Here is a 16,886-nt window from a genome sequence, read left to right on the forward strand (position 1 = left end):
TCCAAGCCTGGAAATATTCAAATGTACTCTCAAAAGAAAGGCCTATAAGTTGCTATAGGTGGCATTGGAGATTCACTGTCTCATCCATTACCATTGTGTCTCCTTCTCTACCCCCCCCCCCCCACCCCCCCCACACACACACACACACACACTACCCTCTAGATTGGAAACTTGCAAGGGAAGGGGCCTCTGCCTATTGTTTCTTACTTTGCTGCAATTTGCCATATGAACATGTACCAATTTTAGTGATATCTCAAACCACACATTAACTATGTTTGTATTTGTACTTGTATATGCATTGCTGGAAGTTATGGATGTACAGTGTCTTGAGCTTCTCATATATACATGTTCCCCAATATTTGTTTTATACTATGTACAGCGCCATGGAGGATGTTGGCGCTGTATAAATAAAAAATAATAAATAATAATAATGTGTGTAACTAGTGAGGACTCTACCCAAAGACAATAAGGTAGATTCAACTAAGCACCCTTGTCGACACTAGAAAATGCTTTCAGCATAGTGTCCATGAGTGGTCCTACAAGGATTTTCTATCTATTTCTCTATATTTCTGTTTAAGCCAAACCAAAGAAACACAGGCAGGACATCAGAATGGATACCTGCTTTGATTCACATTTGTAGGTGGCTGTGGGTAAAGTGTTAAAAGGTGCATGCCCTTTAGCCAACCATACAGTCTCTCCCCAATACTCACATCCGTTCCCTTGCCCCTCCCCCTCCCACCTTTTTCACCCTCTCAGCCTGGGGTTAGTGTTAGGCGTAGGTAGGGGGGTTGGGGTTAGGTGTAGGGGAGGGCTCAAGTGAAAGTTAGATTAGGGTTTAGTCATAGTAGAAGTGCTGAAGGTTAGTGTTATGACTAGGTGGCAGGTTAGTGTTAGGCACAGATGGAGTGGTAGTGGTAGGCTCAGGTAGGTGGGTTAGGGTTAGGAGTAGGTAGGGGAGGGCTCATGAAAGTGTTAGGCTAGGGTTAAGTCATAGTAGAAGCACTGAAGCTTAGAATTAGAAGTAGGTGGGGTTAGTGTTATTTACAGGTGGGGTGGGGGGGTAGTGTTAGGCATAGATAGAGGAGGTAGTGTTAGGCATAGGTAGAGAGGTTATGGTTAAGCTTAGGGAAGGGTAGTCTCATGGGAGAGTTAGGTTAGGGTTAAGTCACAGTAGAATACCTGTAAATTTATCGATTTTTGACTACTGGTAAATCAGTGCCCGTTTAACTATCCTTGGTCTAGGGAACATTTTTAGGTGTGGCAGGATACAATTATCTCTCTCAAAACTCTGCCTGCTTTCCAAACTGAGTATCATCTATCCAACCTGTATACCTCATTCAGAATAAAATAAAAATGATATAAAATGTGAATTTAAAAAATAAATGTAGTGACCAAACGCCAAAAAGTTTCTCTTTAAATCTGCACTCTCCTTGCCTTTTCTTGTGCTGGAAGAAGTCCTCACCCTGCAGAGCTTCTCGAGCTGCCTCTCGGCTGTTCTACATCATCGGTGAATTACTGTGTACGGGGTAATGAGGGCTGAAGCCACACGCTGCACTGTATCAGCAGTTGGAAGCCTCATGCACTTGTCAGAATAAAGCTGACGTACTGGAGCACTGAGCAGAACTGGAGAGGTGCTAGACTGCCATATCTCTCATTACATTGCAGATTTGCAAAGTTATTTGAAAAGGTCACACACTGTTTCATGGGGAGACGATCCAGCAGAGACTGTTACTTAATGAGTGCAAATGCTGGAGACTTTCTATTTAAAGCGTACCTCTCTGTGGCTGAGGCAGTGGGAGCAGTCATTCTATGAGTGGTACAGGTGTTTATGAGAATATCGCCAGCTCTCAGAAAACTGAATTCTGACAGTGCCTAAACAATGCCCGGCTGTTTGCCAACACAGGCCCTATTAAACTCAAAATACGAGTCAGGAGAAAACTGTTTTGTTCTTTTTATATGGAGTGGGAAAGGAGCATCTGTAAACCTAGCTATACACAGGCCAATTACGTCCAGAGCCAGGACAAGGTCCTCCAGCACCCAAGGCTGAGACACCAAGGTGCGCCCCTCCATCCCTCCCACCCCAGCCGTCACACACTGATTGCTATTAGACTAAGAGGTGGTCCAGAGCCCCCAACGCCTTAATCTCTAGTTATCTGGCTTGCAGTGACCGCCATGTATCCCCTTTTCTTACTCCTCGCTGCTTCAAACACAATAGGGGAATAATAGCTGAGTGAGTTGTGCACCCCCTGCTACACTGCGCCCTGAGGCTGGAACCTCTCTTGCCTTGGCCTGGCACTGATTACGGCTTTATAGGCCGAGCTGAAGTGTTCCTTGTGAATTTTCACCAAAGTTATTTTTGCATCGAAAAAGCTATTTTAGATTTCAAGAAATTATTTGCGAAAATACACTGTACAGCACAGTCCCCTGTATTCGGCATTGGCGGGGATCACCTGATGCCAGATAACTGTGCTTGCCAGTTGCTTAAAGAGGAGCTGTCAGCCATACTATCTCAGAAAAAAACAAGCACATATATAAGTAGATAAATACTTGCTCTAGTTACATAACAGATGTATTGCACTGCTCACATTTTGATTTTAATGATTTTTTTCTACAGCAAAAAAAAGAGAAAATCCTTTTTAGCACTTCCCATTTTAACTGTGGCTATTTTGAAGGCAACACCGATGTCATTTCCTCCCTTACTCTCCTCTGCCTAATTTGCCCGTCTCTTCACTATAGAAAGTGCATTGTCTCAGCATGAGAAATATTGGCCAATCAGAGAGGAACAGAGATGTGGGAGGGGAAAACAGGAGGGAAAGAGGCTTCACCCAATCAGCCAGCATTAGTTAAGTCTGAGAGGAAGCAGAGAAGCAAAAAAGGACAACCCAGCATGCCCTGCAACTTCCTTTTTGTGTACCAAATTTTGTGTGTACCAAATAAGAGTCAGGTAAACTGGGGAATGATCATTTATCAACAAGAAAAGTAATAGTGATTTTAACTTTTGGATTGCCTGGTTAGCATCCTTATTACTTGTTTACCAGATAAAAATAAAGAATCGATTTTTGATTTTATGCCCAACAGTTACTCTTTGTGCAACCGGCCGAAATAGCACAAACTTCCCCATTTAAATACTTACTGAGCCTCCAGCGATGTGTAGCAGTTTTCCTGTACCTCCTAGCAGGCTCCAAGCAGCTTTCAGACTTCCCCAGTGCATGGAAGGCGGAGTGTCAGCTTTGGGTTGCATTGGGTGAGGTGACATGCCAGCTTCCATGCACGAACGCCGGAAGCCACTAGGAACCCGCAAGGAGGTACAGGGAGGCTGCTACACATTGCTGGGGGCTCGGTAAGTATTTTACTGAATACCAGCACTCATAAAAAGCCCCCACAAAGAGGTCCCCATTAACCCAATTTAAGGCATACCAGTTAGTTGAGACTTCTGGTTCCGGATAACAGGGACTGTGCTGTATTTTTGCTAAGTGGTCAAAGGAAACAGTTTCGCAAAATTTTGCAAAAAATATAAAATCTTCACTTTTACCTCTAAAAGTGCTACATTTTTCATTTTTAGCACAAACATTTGTGAAAATTCACAAACTTATTACAAAATGATTCTCGAATTTGACATTTTTGCGAAATTGCAAAACAAATATCGGCATTTTCGCTTATCATTGCCGAGCTGATTGTGCCCTCCCTGATTTGAATTCAATTGTATAACCATTGATGAATACACCACAAGGCAAACTCATGTCCAATGGTCTATATTTGTACTTGTGTCACTGGTGGTCCTGATTGTACTGTGTGTTGAAATGCATATGCTACCGATTATCGTCTGTTTTGTGCCATGTGCAATGCTATGGAAGATGTTGCCAATATATAAATACAAATAATTACAATACTATCAAAGTCTATGGAATTTCATACATTCATGCAGTCCATACACCTTGGCCCATATTGTTATTATTATTATTGATTTATAAAGCGCCAACATATTCCGTGGCACTGTACAAAGAAAGATAACATAGGGTACATAATAATACAGACAATGGTATATACCAATATACAAAATACACTATTGGTACAAAATGGAATTGGTAATTACAGTTACGAAAGTAACATGAATAAAATGTGTAACAATTCCTAGACACAAAGTGGTGAGAGAACCCTCACAATCTAAAGGAATAGGGTGGGAACAAGAGGTGGGGTAGTATACAATATTCATCCCTAGAGGCAGTGTGTTTTAGGTTATCTAGTAGGAGTACAACGTCGCCAGAGGTCAAAGGTGGAATGGCCTAATGTAGACAGAGGCGTAGCTATGGGTGGGCAAGGGGAACAAATGTCCCCGGGCACATCATTGTGAGGGTGCTCAGCACAGTCGCTGCATCCCCCTGTACGTAAGAGAAGGTTTGCGTCTATGCCTCCCTCTGCAGAGGAGTGCAGAAGCATTAATGTCTAAAGGAAGGGGGGGGCACATATGGCTAACTTTGGGGAGCACATATGGCTATTTAAAGGGGGGCACATTTGGCTATTTAAAAGGACACTTAAGTCAAACAAAAAAAATGAGTTTTACTCACCCAGGGCTTCCAATAGCCCCCTGCAGCTGTCCGGTGCCCTCGCCGTCTCCCTCCGATCCTCCTGGCCCGCCGGCAGTCACTTCCTGTTTCGGTGACAGGAGCTGACAGGCTGGGGACGCAAGTGATTCTTCGCGTTCCCAGACACATTAGCACCCTCTATGCTGCTATATGGTATATGATATATGCTATAGCAGCATAGATGGCGCTAGTGTGGCCAGGAACGCGAAGAATCACTCGCGTCCCCAGCCTGTCAGCTCCTGTCACCGAAACAGGAAGTGGCTGCCGGCGGGGCCAGGAGGATCGGAGGGAGATGGCGAGGGCTATTGGTAGCCCCAGGTGATTAAAACTCATTTTTTTTGTTTGACTTAAGTGTCCCTTTAAAGCGGGAAAATCAGATCTGAATGGGGGAAGGGTGCACATTTGGCTATCTAAATGGGGAAAAGGGGGGGCACATATGGCTATACATATACAGAATTTGTACATTTAACTCCACCCATAACCACGAATATATTTTGATGCGTGGTCATGTGGTCAAAGGTGGGGGTGGGGGGTGGCCACAAAAACTGACTATGTCCCTGGGTGCTGAAAACCCTAGCTACGCCTGAGTGCATGCTTGCCGGAAAAATATGAGTTTGAGGGAGCATGTAAAGATATCAGAAGTTGGAGAGTGACAGAGGTGTTGTGGCAGGGGATTCAAGAGGGGGTGATATTATTATTATTATTTAGTATGTATATAGTGCCGACATCTTCCATAGCAGTGTTCAGAATATGTTGTCTTGTCGTGCAATTATCTTTTTCTCCTGTGTTTTCTCCTAATTGATATTTTCTTTTTTTTTTTTCCATACCTTGTCAATAAAATGCCCTTTAAACCCCCAGCAAGCCAGAACATACTCAGACTAATTGGTACTTTTTCACCTACTTTTTGGTGCTTTTTCAACTTTTTTTTAATTTTTTTTTTTTTTTTTTTTTTTGCAAATGCTGAAAAGCTACTTTAAAGGAAGTTGAAGACCTACCATCTAGGAGAAAACTGAATTGCATGTGGGCCCATGTTTGGTGCGTTAAGACAGCCAGTTTTGCATACAGTGTGAACAGGCCCATCAGGGTATTTTTATTTAAAGCTTCATGGAATTCTTCTCTAAGAAATAATGTCAGAAGTATGCATGGCCGGATTTATATTTTTTTCGCCCTAGGCCAAGTATATTGGGGCCCCCCTTCCAAGTGCAGCAGTGCACCCCCCTCCCCCGCATTCCACTTGCAGCTTCCTCTCCCATTTGTACCATCCCCTATACTGCAAACCCTTTCATGCACAGTGCTTTTGGACATCAGCTTCCCCTTTTATGTGTTGATCCCGATTTACAGCCCTCTATCGCATGAAGTATTTCATGTCCTGGTGCCACCTCGGGCTACAACCACCCAAGGCCCTGGCCTTGGTGGCCATTCCAGTAGCATACTTCATGACCATCTTCCTTGTACTGAAGCTATTGATTTTCACAAAGATATGGAAAGCCATTGAGATCCTCTATGTAATATACAAGTGATATGGATATAAACTATTCAGCTGTATTAATATTTTCAACATTTTCATCCTTGTCTTCCAGAACTTGCAGATGCCGTTCCAGGACAACAGACTTCTTATGCTGCAATATTAAGAAGAAAATCAGAAAGCTCCTCACTTCTGTATAACTCCAAGACCAGGCCGAGGAATGGCAGCCCTTTAATGGAGTCCTATGGCCAACCGCTGCTGCCTGGGAGGGAAAGAACCAGACCCTACAGCACCCCCACAAACCTCTACCAATTGTCAGATGACTTCCGGCAGGAGGACGGTGAGTTACTGCAGCCATAGATAATCCATACTGCCCTCTGTCTGTTTGTACTATCAACTTCATCAGGTCAAAGGGGGCCTCAAACCATGCAATAAAAAGATAGAAAGTTGGGGTGGAGGCACCGGTAATATATTGGTTTTAGAATTTTAAAAAAGATATCGTATCCTGTAGCCACCTTAACCCATTAGCAGGTTCAATAGAGACATCTCATTTGAGATAAGTGCACCTCTTTGACCTCAGTCAGCAGAACTCGTTGTGCTGTACATTCTTGGAATGCTTTGATCTCTCTCTGCTAGCAGAAAATATAGAAACTGAAAGCAGAAGTCCTTCTTTTATTGTCTCACACTGCCCCCTAGAGACCAGTAGCAATAAATACACATTACAGCAGTACTAATTAGAAGCAAGGAAATGTAAAAAGTATGAAATAAAGAAACGTGCTAAAATAACTTGGCCTGGAGGCCTGGCAAGCAAAATCAAAGCGGATACACACGCTTTAGCTTTGGTACCTGTAAAAGTTAGTTGATGTAGGCTACAAGTCTCCAGTCTCAGGATTGGGGGGATGGGGGTGCCTTGCCTGGAGCACCAAAAATGGCCAGAAACAGCCCTGTTTTGGGCCCAATGAGAGTTCAGCAGAAAGACTTACAACATGACTTGCAAGATGAACATTCTGTGTCCGTGGCCAGTTTAGTGTCAATCCACATGGATGCAGTATAAAGCTTGGTATTCAAAAAAAAAAAAAACACTTACGACTGTCTGCCCTGCATGTAATGCATTTTCAACAGCACGCAGACCTTCCAAAGCCAATCTGTCAAAGAGAGGCTCACAGAAGTGCAGATAAGACCAAAACTTAAGTCACATTGATGCAAATCAGCCTCTTAAACATGATTACTATTTGAATAAAGGACCCTTTGCTGAGAGCGTAAGATGTTGATGTTTACCTGCTAAACATTATTAAAATGCATAGATAAATTACTTCTTAAGAACTATAACAAATGTGCACACGCATAATGTAATTAACTGCAAGCTCGGAATAACAATATGAATTTCATTATCGCCAGTTACGAGAGCACCATGTCTTGTTCCATGTCACAAACTCATCGGTAAATACTGCTGCCTCTGCTGGTTGGTTATTATCTGTTCAAAGCAGATTGCTGCAATTTTCCAGGGGAGAAATACAGAACAAGGCTCTCTGTGTAGTGTCCGGAGGAGGCGACAGCAGAGGCCGGCGTAAAAATGCTCATAAGTGCATGAGACTGTCAGCTTGCCTGAAGCTGGGCTTGATTGGACGAATGAGCTGAAAGATGCAGGCCTCCGTTGAGGAATGCCTGCAGAAACGTATTCAGTTTTTAGCTACAAGGAAAAAGGCACGAATAATAAACCTCCACAAATATGTAGGCTATTAAACTTGTATAAGCAGGTACAGAGAGCAGAGGTGACACAGAGGGGGACACTGGAGGCACAGGGGGGCACAGAGGAAAGATATGGCACAATGTTCCGACTTAAAGGAAACCAGAGATGAACGCTTTCGCACAAAATGAATTTAAGTATTTATATAGCACCAACATATTACACAGCGCTGTACATAGTATATTGTCTTGTCACTAACTGTCCCTCAGAGGGGCTCACAATTTAGTCCCTACCATAGTCTTATGTATGTATCGTGTAGTGCATGTATGGTCTAGGGCCAATTTTTTGGGGGCAAGCCAATTAACTTATCTGTATGTTTTTGGGAGGAAATCAGAGTGCCCGGAGGAAACCCACACAGACTCAGGGAAAACATACAAACTCCATGCAGATGTTGACCTGGCTGGGATTCAAACCAGCGACCCATCGCTTGCAAGGCGAGAGCGCTAACCACTACGCCACCGTGCTGTCCTAAAATAAATAAATAAATAAACAAAAAAAAAAACATATCCCACGATAGATTTAACAAAATAAATACTATACCTGGTATTTTCGCCGCTATGGTGTGTCATTTTTTTGTGTTTTTGGTTTTTTTTTAATAAAACTCCATGCAAAACACAGTTTATCAGAAAAGCATATAAATTAGTGGGCTGTGTGCAAAATGAAATCACAATATCTAAAAACCTCTTATGACTAACAAATATAGATTTAAAAACCAAAGTTTTTTCAATATACCCTTACATTAGCAGCTCCTCCCATCTCATCACAACTCTCTGTGATGCTGCAAGTATACAGAACAGGAAAGCAGAGCCATACGGGGGCAGGCTTGGGCTTGAAAAGACACCAGAGAAGACAGACTCAGCTATCATGATTCCTGAGCAAAGCCAGACTGAATGCTCAGTCGGGGATTTTATCAGGGCTTATTACAAGCAGGCTGAGCAGTGAAGGATTAAACAGAGAGCAGGATAGGTGTTTTCTCTAATATATTCTCTGATATATATGGTAAATACATGAGGGTGCTTCATCTCTGGTTCACTTTAAGAACAGATTCAGGTTAAGAACGAACCTACAGTCCCTATCTCGTTCGTTACCGTGGACTACCTGTATACATGTTTTTAAAGTGAACTGAGCTCTTGCACACAACAGAAAGATAACATAGAGAAATCCACTCTGTATGTATTTAGAGAGTTTAGCATCTCTAATCTCCCCTCATCTGTGACTAATCACTAGTGTAATTTGAACTCTCAGCTGTGTCAGCTCAGGAATGTCTGCAGCCTCGGCAGAGCAGTTAATTTGTGTTTACCCTATACCTGCTTCCATGAAAGCAGGAAATAAATACATTCTGCAGATTTATTGCAGGATTTCTATCAGCTGTAACAAAGAAATGCTTTTCTTTTAAAGGTTATTATGCTGTTGCTTATCTTTTAGAGCAGAAAGGAAGTTCTGAGTTCAGGTCCGCTTAAACAGAATTTTCATCCTCCTTCAAGACATTCTCCAGTCCCCATTATCAACCCCATTGCACAGTTAATATTCAATGAATTAAACTAAAATATGAACTGCTGTTCGAATGAAAAAGAGAGACATTTCTGGCAGGCCTCACCCTGCTGTCAGATTTGAGTCTGGAGATCAGACAGCTCAAGATGGCAATAAGAACGTTCCTCCCAAAACATGACAGCCGCACTCATTATAAGTAATACAACTTTACAAGATGGATTAAATTAGAATTACCCGAAATGTCGAGTTTGATAAAAGGTGGCAGTTATTTCATGGCATGTAAGTGAAATGTATAAGCCAAAAGGTCTCCTATTACCATCCAACTCCGAGAAGGTGGGAAGATCGATTGACGGCAGACGGAGAAGAAATGATAGGAAACACACTTTAAATAAAGCATGAATAAAATCCAAACACCCACCCGCCACATGGATTGTGTTCCCTTATTTGCCTTATTTCACCTTGTTTAACATTTTAAAAAACTTAGATGTAGTTTTTCCTCTTTTGTGGGGTCCCTCATGGGCACCAACATTCCACCAATTCCCAACACTCTACATCCATCAGCTTCATACGGCTTAGCTAAAATAGGTGGTCTAATGAACGTCTTTTAGGGGACAGGGCTCCTCGTGGGCAGGTCTGCCTTGCCCTCAAATTTTATCCAAGGAATTTGGCGAGTGTAGATGGCTTTAGGTGTTACATTTGTTAAAATAGGTTTTACATAGGTTGTCATTTTTTGCATTCTCGGATTGGCCAAGTACTTCTGAGTAAACTCTGCATTCTGTGATGGGTCCATTGTTTCTAAGTTCTGTATTGGGCTAAAATTACAGAGTTTATTTCTGCAGAAATCCATGTTTCTAAGTTCTATTTTCCAATTTCCCAGTTGCGATCAGAAATAATTACTGTACCGAAATGCAGACATTTCAAATCCGAATGAGCAGGTTGGTCTTTAAGATCTGGAAGCTGTGCAGCCAACAAAAGAAGAGGGACAAGTCCATTAAAAAAAGATTACATTTATGCACCCCTCTATCCCCTATGAATAGAAAACATTCTTTTTGAAAAAGCACCCACTTTTTAACGGTTAGCTGGGCACAGGGTGAGTCGAATGACAGCTCAAATCCTCGGCCGTGCTAAATACTATTCCCCCCGAGTCATTGCAACTTGGAGAGAGATGAAATTTGGGGTCAAGGGATGGCTGGATACCCAAATTACACTTACACGGGGCACGCAACATAGCACTAGTTCTATGGTGGCGCCCAGTCTCGGAGCTGAGAGCCATGCGCCAAAACCACTATCTTTGCATTTTAAGCCCAACTCCCAATGATGTGGTTGGCATTTCTTTTTTTTTTTTTTTTTTTTGCTCTGCTGTTTTAGCAATTATCAAAACATTACTTAGACTTTAGCATTAGAGCAGGAGTAGGGAACCTATGGCTCAGGAGCCAGATAGGGCTCTTTTGAAGGCTACATCTGTCTTACAGTTAGGGGTTGATTCACTAACACTGCTTAAGCAGTGCAGCTTAGTGTGACAGCGCAAGTAAAATTTTCAAAGTAGGGATGCTACCGCTGTAGCATGCACTACTAACTTACTTGCGCTCCCCCCAAAATGAACAGCTGCACCAATTGTCCCACTCTGGATCCTGTCAGGTCCACTGACTTTGTAGGATTAGATCCCCGCACTTTGATTGGCCCAATAGGCTGTCTGTCACTTGACAAGCAGCCTATTGGGCCAAAGTGCAGGGATCTCGTCCTACAAAGTGAATCAACCCCAGTCAGCTAGCTAATTGTACAAGCTGTTAGTTGGTATTTCTCCTGTCTGGCTCTCGGGGAAATTGCTGATGTTTCTGAAACCCAAGAGAAGCTGAAGACGTGTCTGACAATTCCGCTGCCTGGAGGATCAACTGTATACACATCACCATGGCAACAGGGACGTGAGCCCTCTGCTGCGCATGCACACTGTCCCAGTTTGAGACATATTGTATGGCTCTCACGGAAATACATTTTAAAGTATGTAGTGTTTATGGCTCTCTCAGTCAAAAAGGTTCCTGACCCCTGCATAAAAGCCATGCAGGTGTCCCTGATGATCTATCCAAGAAAAGGTAAAGATTTTTCATGGAATGGTTGTGCTGGCTACTGATTGGGAAGAAGTTTAATACTGGGTTAACGTCCCTCTTTAAGGGCTGAGTCACACTACAAGAGCTTTTTAAATGCTAGTGATTTTAAAAGCTCTTGCTAATGCAATGCTATGGGGGATTTTTACAAAATCGTATCACCCCAGTGAGAACACACACATAGCATTACATTAGCAAGAGCTTTTAAAATCACAAAGCACCTAGAAAAGCCCGTGTAGTGTGAATGAGCCCTAATCCCCTACATGTTAATTCTGCAGGTATTGTCCTATAGTAGAACCCACTGCATATGACAAATCAGTGTACGGATGATTAAGACAGAGCAGGATCATCCACCAGGCAACCTAGGCAGGTGCTGGGGGCCTAGTGGGTGTCAAGGGGCCCCACCAGCCACCTTCTCTGACCTCTCTCTACTTAAAGTGAACCTCCGGACTAAAAATCTACTCAGCAGAACTGAAAAGGCTTGGTGTTTCTTTAACAGTTTCACAGCATCAGAACTTTGTTTTTCTTACCAAAGCATCATTTTTGCTGCATTTTTATCTAAGCTCCACCCATCAAAGAAAAAAGCCCAGGCTTTTTTCCCTGATGCTGTGCAGAGCATGATGGGATTTCCTATGTTGTTATTCATGTTGCCTAGCAACTGGGAGGGGTGATCAGGACACAGGACAGCTGGAACTGTGTCTCATGCTCCCTGTCACCTCCTTTCAACCAAAAAGATGGCTGCCATCATGAAATCAAACATTTGCCTGTTCTTTTAAAACAGGATGGGTAAGATATTATATTACCTATCTATTTTAATTAACATAACTAATGTAGCTTAATGACAGTATGTTTGTTTAGGCTGGAGTTCCTCTTTAAGCTTACCAAAGACCACAAGGGGGTTCAAATCTACTACCTTGCCTAGAGCCCCATTGCATCTTAAAGGGGAACTTCAGCCTAAACAAACATACTGTCATTAAGTTACATTAGTTATGTTATTTGAAATAGATAGGTAATATAATCTCTTACCCACCCAGTTTTAAAAGAACAGGCAAATGTTTGTGATGTCATGGGGGTAACCATCTTTTTCATGGGGGCAGCCATCTTTTTGGTTGAAAGGAGGTGACAGGGAGCATGAGACACAGTTCCAGCTGTCCTGTGTCCTGATCACCCCTCTCTGCTGCGCGTGCTAGGCTTAAAATCTCAAATTCAAAATAAAAAAAAAAAAAAAATGTGCACCAAAACAGCAGAGGGAGAACAACAACATCAGAAACTCTATCATGCTTTGGAAAGCATCAGGGGAAAAATGCCCGGGCAGTTTTCTTCTGTGCAACTAAAAATGAGTTTTCGGTAAGAAAAACGAAGTTCTGATATTGTGAAACTGTTAAAGAAACACTAAGCCTTTTCAGCGCTGCTGAGTATATTTTGAGTCTGGAGGTTCACTTTAATCCATGTCTGATTATTCACATGGTCAAGATGGAAATACCCTAATGTCCAATATTAGACTTTTGTATGTTTACTTGATATGAAACAGAATTTTCAGGTTATGAAATTAGCCTTCCCTTGCTTATCACTGTGTTTCCCGAGAATATTGCTGTGTTTTTGCTTGTGCTGGAAATACCGTTCGAGTATGCCTCGGAGACCTGTTTAGATATACACAGAACTTGTACTATGTCAGTTCGATATCAATTTATAGCAAAGCTTGGGGGAAATGTTGAGAACGAAAGGCTGTTGGAGTCTAAGTACTACAACCTACAGAATACAAGTGGAGCTTGTTACATTCTATGTTTAAGTGTAGATAAAATGGAAACTCGAGAGAATTGAGATAGAGGTACTTGACAGTTCTCATTTTGAGCCAAAGATACTGAGGTTTGCAATAACAAGGCTTTTAATTACATTATTCTGGAACAAATTGACTTAACATCAGAGTAATGTTTATTTAACATGTGGGTATTGTGATCCAAGTGCTATTAGCTATTTGATATGGGTTTATGCTGGAACTCCGGTTTGTGTCTATCATGAGCCCAACAGTAATTGTCACAGATGTTTAACCCCTTGAGGACCCTAGGCTTACACCCCCCTAGTGACCAGGACATTTTTTACAATTTAGGCCACTGCAGTTTTAAAGAGACTCCGTAACAAAAATTGCATCCTGTTTTTTATCATCCTACAAGTTCCAAAAGCTATTCTAATGTGTTCTGGCTTACTGCAGCACGTTCTACTATCACAATCTCTGTAATAAATCAACTTATCTCTCTCTTGTCAGACTTGTCAGCCTGTGTCTGGAAGGCTGCCAAGTTCTTCAGTGTTGTGGTTCTGTGATCCATCTCCCCCCTCCAGGCCCCTCTCTGCACACTGCTGTGTGTTATTTAGATTAGTGCAGCTTCTCTCTGCTCGATTATCTTTTACAAGCTGGATAAATCCTCCTCTGAGCTGGCTGGGCTTTCACATACTGAGGAATTACATACAGGCAGAGCTGTGTGCACTCTGCAGGAAGAAACAGCCTGACACTTCAGTGGAAGATAGCTGCAGGGGGAAGGAAACACACAAATGATCTCTTGAGATTCAAAAGGAAGGGTGTATACAGCCTGCTTGTGTATGAATGTATTTTCTATGTGTGGACATACTGTACATAACCTACTTCCTGTTTTGGTGGCCATTTTGTTTGTTTATAAACAAACTTTTTAAAACTGTTTTTAACCCCTTTTAATGCGGCGAGGAGCGGCAAAATTGTGACAGAGGGTAATAGGAGATGTCCCCTAACGCACTGGTATGTTTACTTTTGTGCGATTTTAACAATACAGATTCTCTTTAAGACCTCGCTGCAGGGCCGTACAACTAGTGTTGGGCGAACACCTAGATGTTCGGGTTCGCGAACGTTCGCCGAACATCGCCGCGATGTCCGGGTGTTCGACCCGAACTCCGAACATAATGGAAGTCAATGAGGACCCGAACTTTCGTGCTTTGTAAAGCTTCCTTACATGCTACATACCCCAAATTTGCAGGGTATGTGCACCTTGGGTGTGGGTACAAGAGGAAAAAAAATTAGCAAAAAGAGCTTATAGTTTTTGAGAAAATCGATTTTAAAGTTTCAAAGGGAAAACTGTCTTTTAAATGCGGGAAATGTCTGTTTTCTTTGCACAGGTAACATGCTTTTTGTCGGCATGCAGTCATAAATGTAATACATATAAGAGGTTCCAGGAAAAAGGACCGGTAACGTTAACCCAGCAGCAGCACACGTGATGGAACAGGAGGAGGGTGGCGCAGGAGGAGAAGGCCACGCTTTGAGACACAACAACCCAGGCCTTGCATGAGGACAAGAAGCGTGCGGATAGCAATTTGCATTTTGTCGCCATGCAGTCATAAATGTAATACAGATGAGAGGTTCAATAAACAGGGACCGGAAACGCTAACCCATCACAGATGTTCATTGTTCATGTTACTTGGTTGGGGTCCGGGAGTGTTGCGTAGTCGTTTCCAATCCAGGATTGATTCATTTTAATTTGAGTCAGACGGTTTGCATTTTCTGTGGAGAGGCGGATACGCCACCGATCTGTGACGATGCCTCCGGCAGCACTGAAACAGCGTTCCGACATAACGCTGGCTGCCGGGCAAGCCAGCACCTCTATTGCGTACATTGCCAGTTTGTGCCAGGTGTCTAGCTTCGATACCCAATAGTTGAAGGGTGCAGATGGATTGTTCAACACAGCTATGCCATCTGACATGTAGGGATGGTCGGAATGCCAAATTCCAATTCCGCGGTAATTCCGCATTCCGTCATGTACCGATTACCGATTCCGCTTTCCGCTACCAATTTCTGCATTCCAAGGCGGAATTTCCGCCGGAAATCGCGGAAATTCCGCCCGACTTTAACATCAATTTTCTCAAAAACTATAAGGTCTTTTTAAAAACTTTTTTTTGCATCTTGCTCAGAAGGTTCTGTTTAATAAACCCTCAAAATTTGGTGTTTCTAGGACTTACGGGGGCTTTGCCATTAACTGCTAAAGTCGGCGGATTTTTACTGTAATGTAAAATGCAGAAAATAGGCAGATGCAGATTTTCTGCATTTTACATTACAGTAAAAACCCGCCGACTTTAGTGGGTAATAGAAAGCCCCCTTAAGTCCTAGAAACACCAAATTTTCAGCGTTTATTAAACCAAATCTTGTGAACAAGATGCAAAAAAAAAGTTTTCAAAAAGACCTTATAGTTTTTGAGAAAATCGATGTTAAAGTCGGGTGGATTTTCCGCGATTTCCGGCGGAAATTTCCGTGATTTCCGGCGGAAATCCGCCTACGGCACTAGCATTACCGATTTCCGCATTCCGATACGGAAATGCAATTTCCGATCGGAATTTCGGAAATTGCATTTCCGTGGAATCCGAATGAGCATCCCTACTGACATGTAGTCCTTGACCATCTTCTCCAGGCGATCGGTGTTGGAGGTGGATCTGCACCCTTGCTGTTCTGTGTGCTGCTGCATGGGTGTCAGAAAATGTTCCCACTCCAAGGACACTGCCGATACCATTCGCTTTTGGGCACTAGCTGCGGCTTGTGTTGTTTGCTGCCCTCCTGGTCGTCCTGGGTTTGCAGAAGTCAGTCTGTCGGCGTACAACTGGCTAGAGGAGGGGGAGGATGTCAATCTCCTCTCTAAAGTCTCCACAAGGGCCTGCTGGTATTCTTCCATTTTGACCTGTCTGGCTCTTTCTTCAAGCAGTTTTGGAACATTGTGTTTGTACCGTGGATCCAGAAGGGTATAAACCCAGTAATTGGTGTTGTACAGAATGCGCACAATGCGTGGGTCGCGTTCAATGCAGTCCTAGGCCGAAGAGGTCATAGCCTAGGGTCACAAAAACCTGTTAATTTCGGCAATTTCAATGGTGGCGAGTCTGACGTACATAAATCGCAGCAATGGCCGTTAGCAACGTCTGAATCTCACAAAATGTCTCATGCAGGTAGAAGAAATATTGTTAGACTTGGGCTCCAAAGATGGGTTCCCTACATCTCTGTAAACCAGAGTTACAGGGCTCCAAATTTGGTAAAATCCCCCATAGGCTTTCATTGGGCCTCCTATTTACAGTTCCAAAATCTCACATCTTTTCAAAGGGCAATTACTCAGCAGTGGCAAATTTTCTAGCATTGTAGGGACCCTTAGGGGGAACATGACTGGTGAGTTTCGGGCCCCTAGGCCGAAGAGGTCATAGCCTAGGGTCACAAAAACCTGTTTATTTGGGCTATTTCAATGGTAGTGATGGTGACGTACATAAATCTCAGCCATGGCCGTTAGCAACGTCTGAATCTCACGAAATGTCTCATGCAGGTAGAAGACATATTGTTAGACTTGGATTCCAAAGATGGGGTCCCTACATCTCTGCAAACCAGAGTTACAGGGGTCCAACATTGGTAAAATCCCCCATAGGATTTCATTGCCTCCCTATTTCACTTTCAAAAATCTCACATCTTTTCAAAGGGCAATGGCTCAGCAGTGGCACATTTTCTAGCA

General features: G+C 42.9%; 1 protein-coding gene across 2 annotated transcripts in view; it reads left to right on the forward strand.

Moving 5' to 3' along the window:
* CNTN5 (contactin 5) overlaps window positions 1-16,886 on the forward strand; it is a 1,437,092-nt gene that overhangs the window by 780,155 nt on the left and 640,051 nt on the right. For both annotated transcript variants that reach the window (XM_068266844.1, XM_068266845.1), the window contains exon 5: window positions 6,164-6,388. In XM_068266844.1, coding sequence (XP_068122945.1) covers window positions 6,164-6,388 — 225 coding nt within the window. The remainder of the gene's footprint in view (window positions 1-6,163; window positions 6,389-16,886) is intronic.

This window comes from Hyperolius riggenbachi, chromosome 2, assembly GCF_040937935.1.
Source record: "Hyperolius riggenbachi isolate aHypRig1 chromosome 2, aHypRig1.pri, whole genome shotgun sequence".
NCBI classification, from domain to species: domain Eukaryota; kingdom Metazoa; phylum Chordata; class Amphibia; order Anura; family Hyperoliidae; genus Hyperolius; species Hyperolius riggenbachi.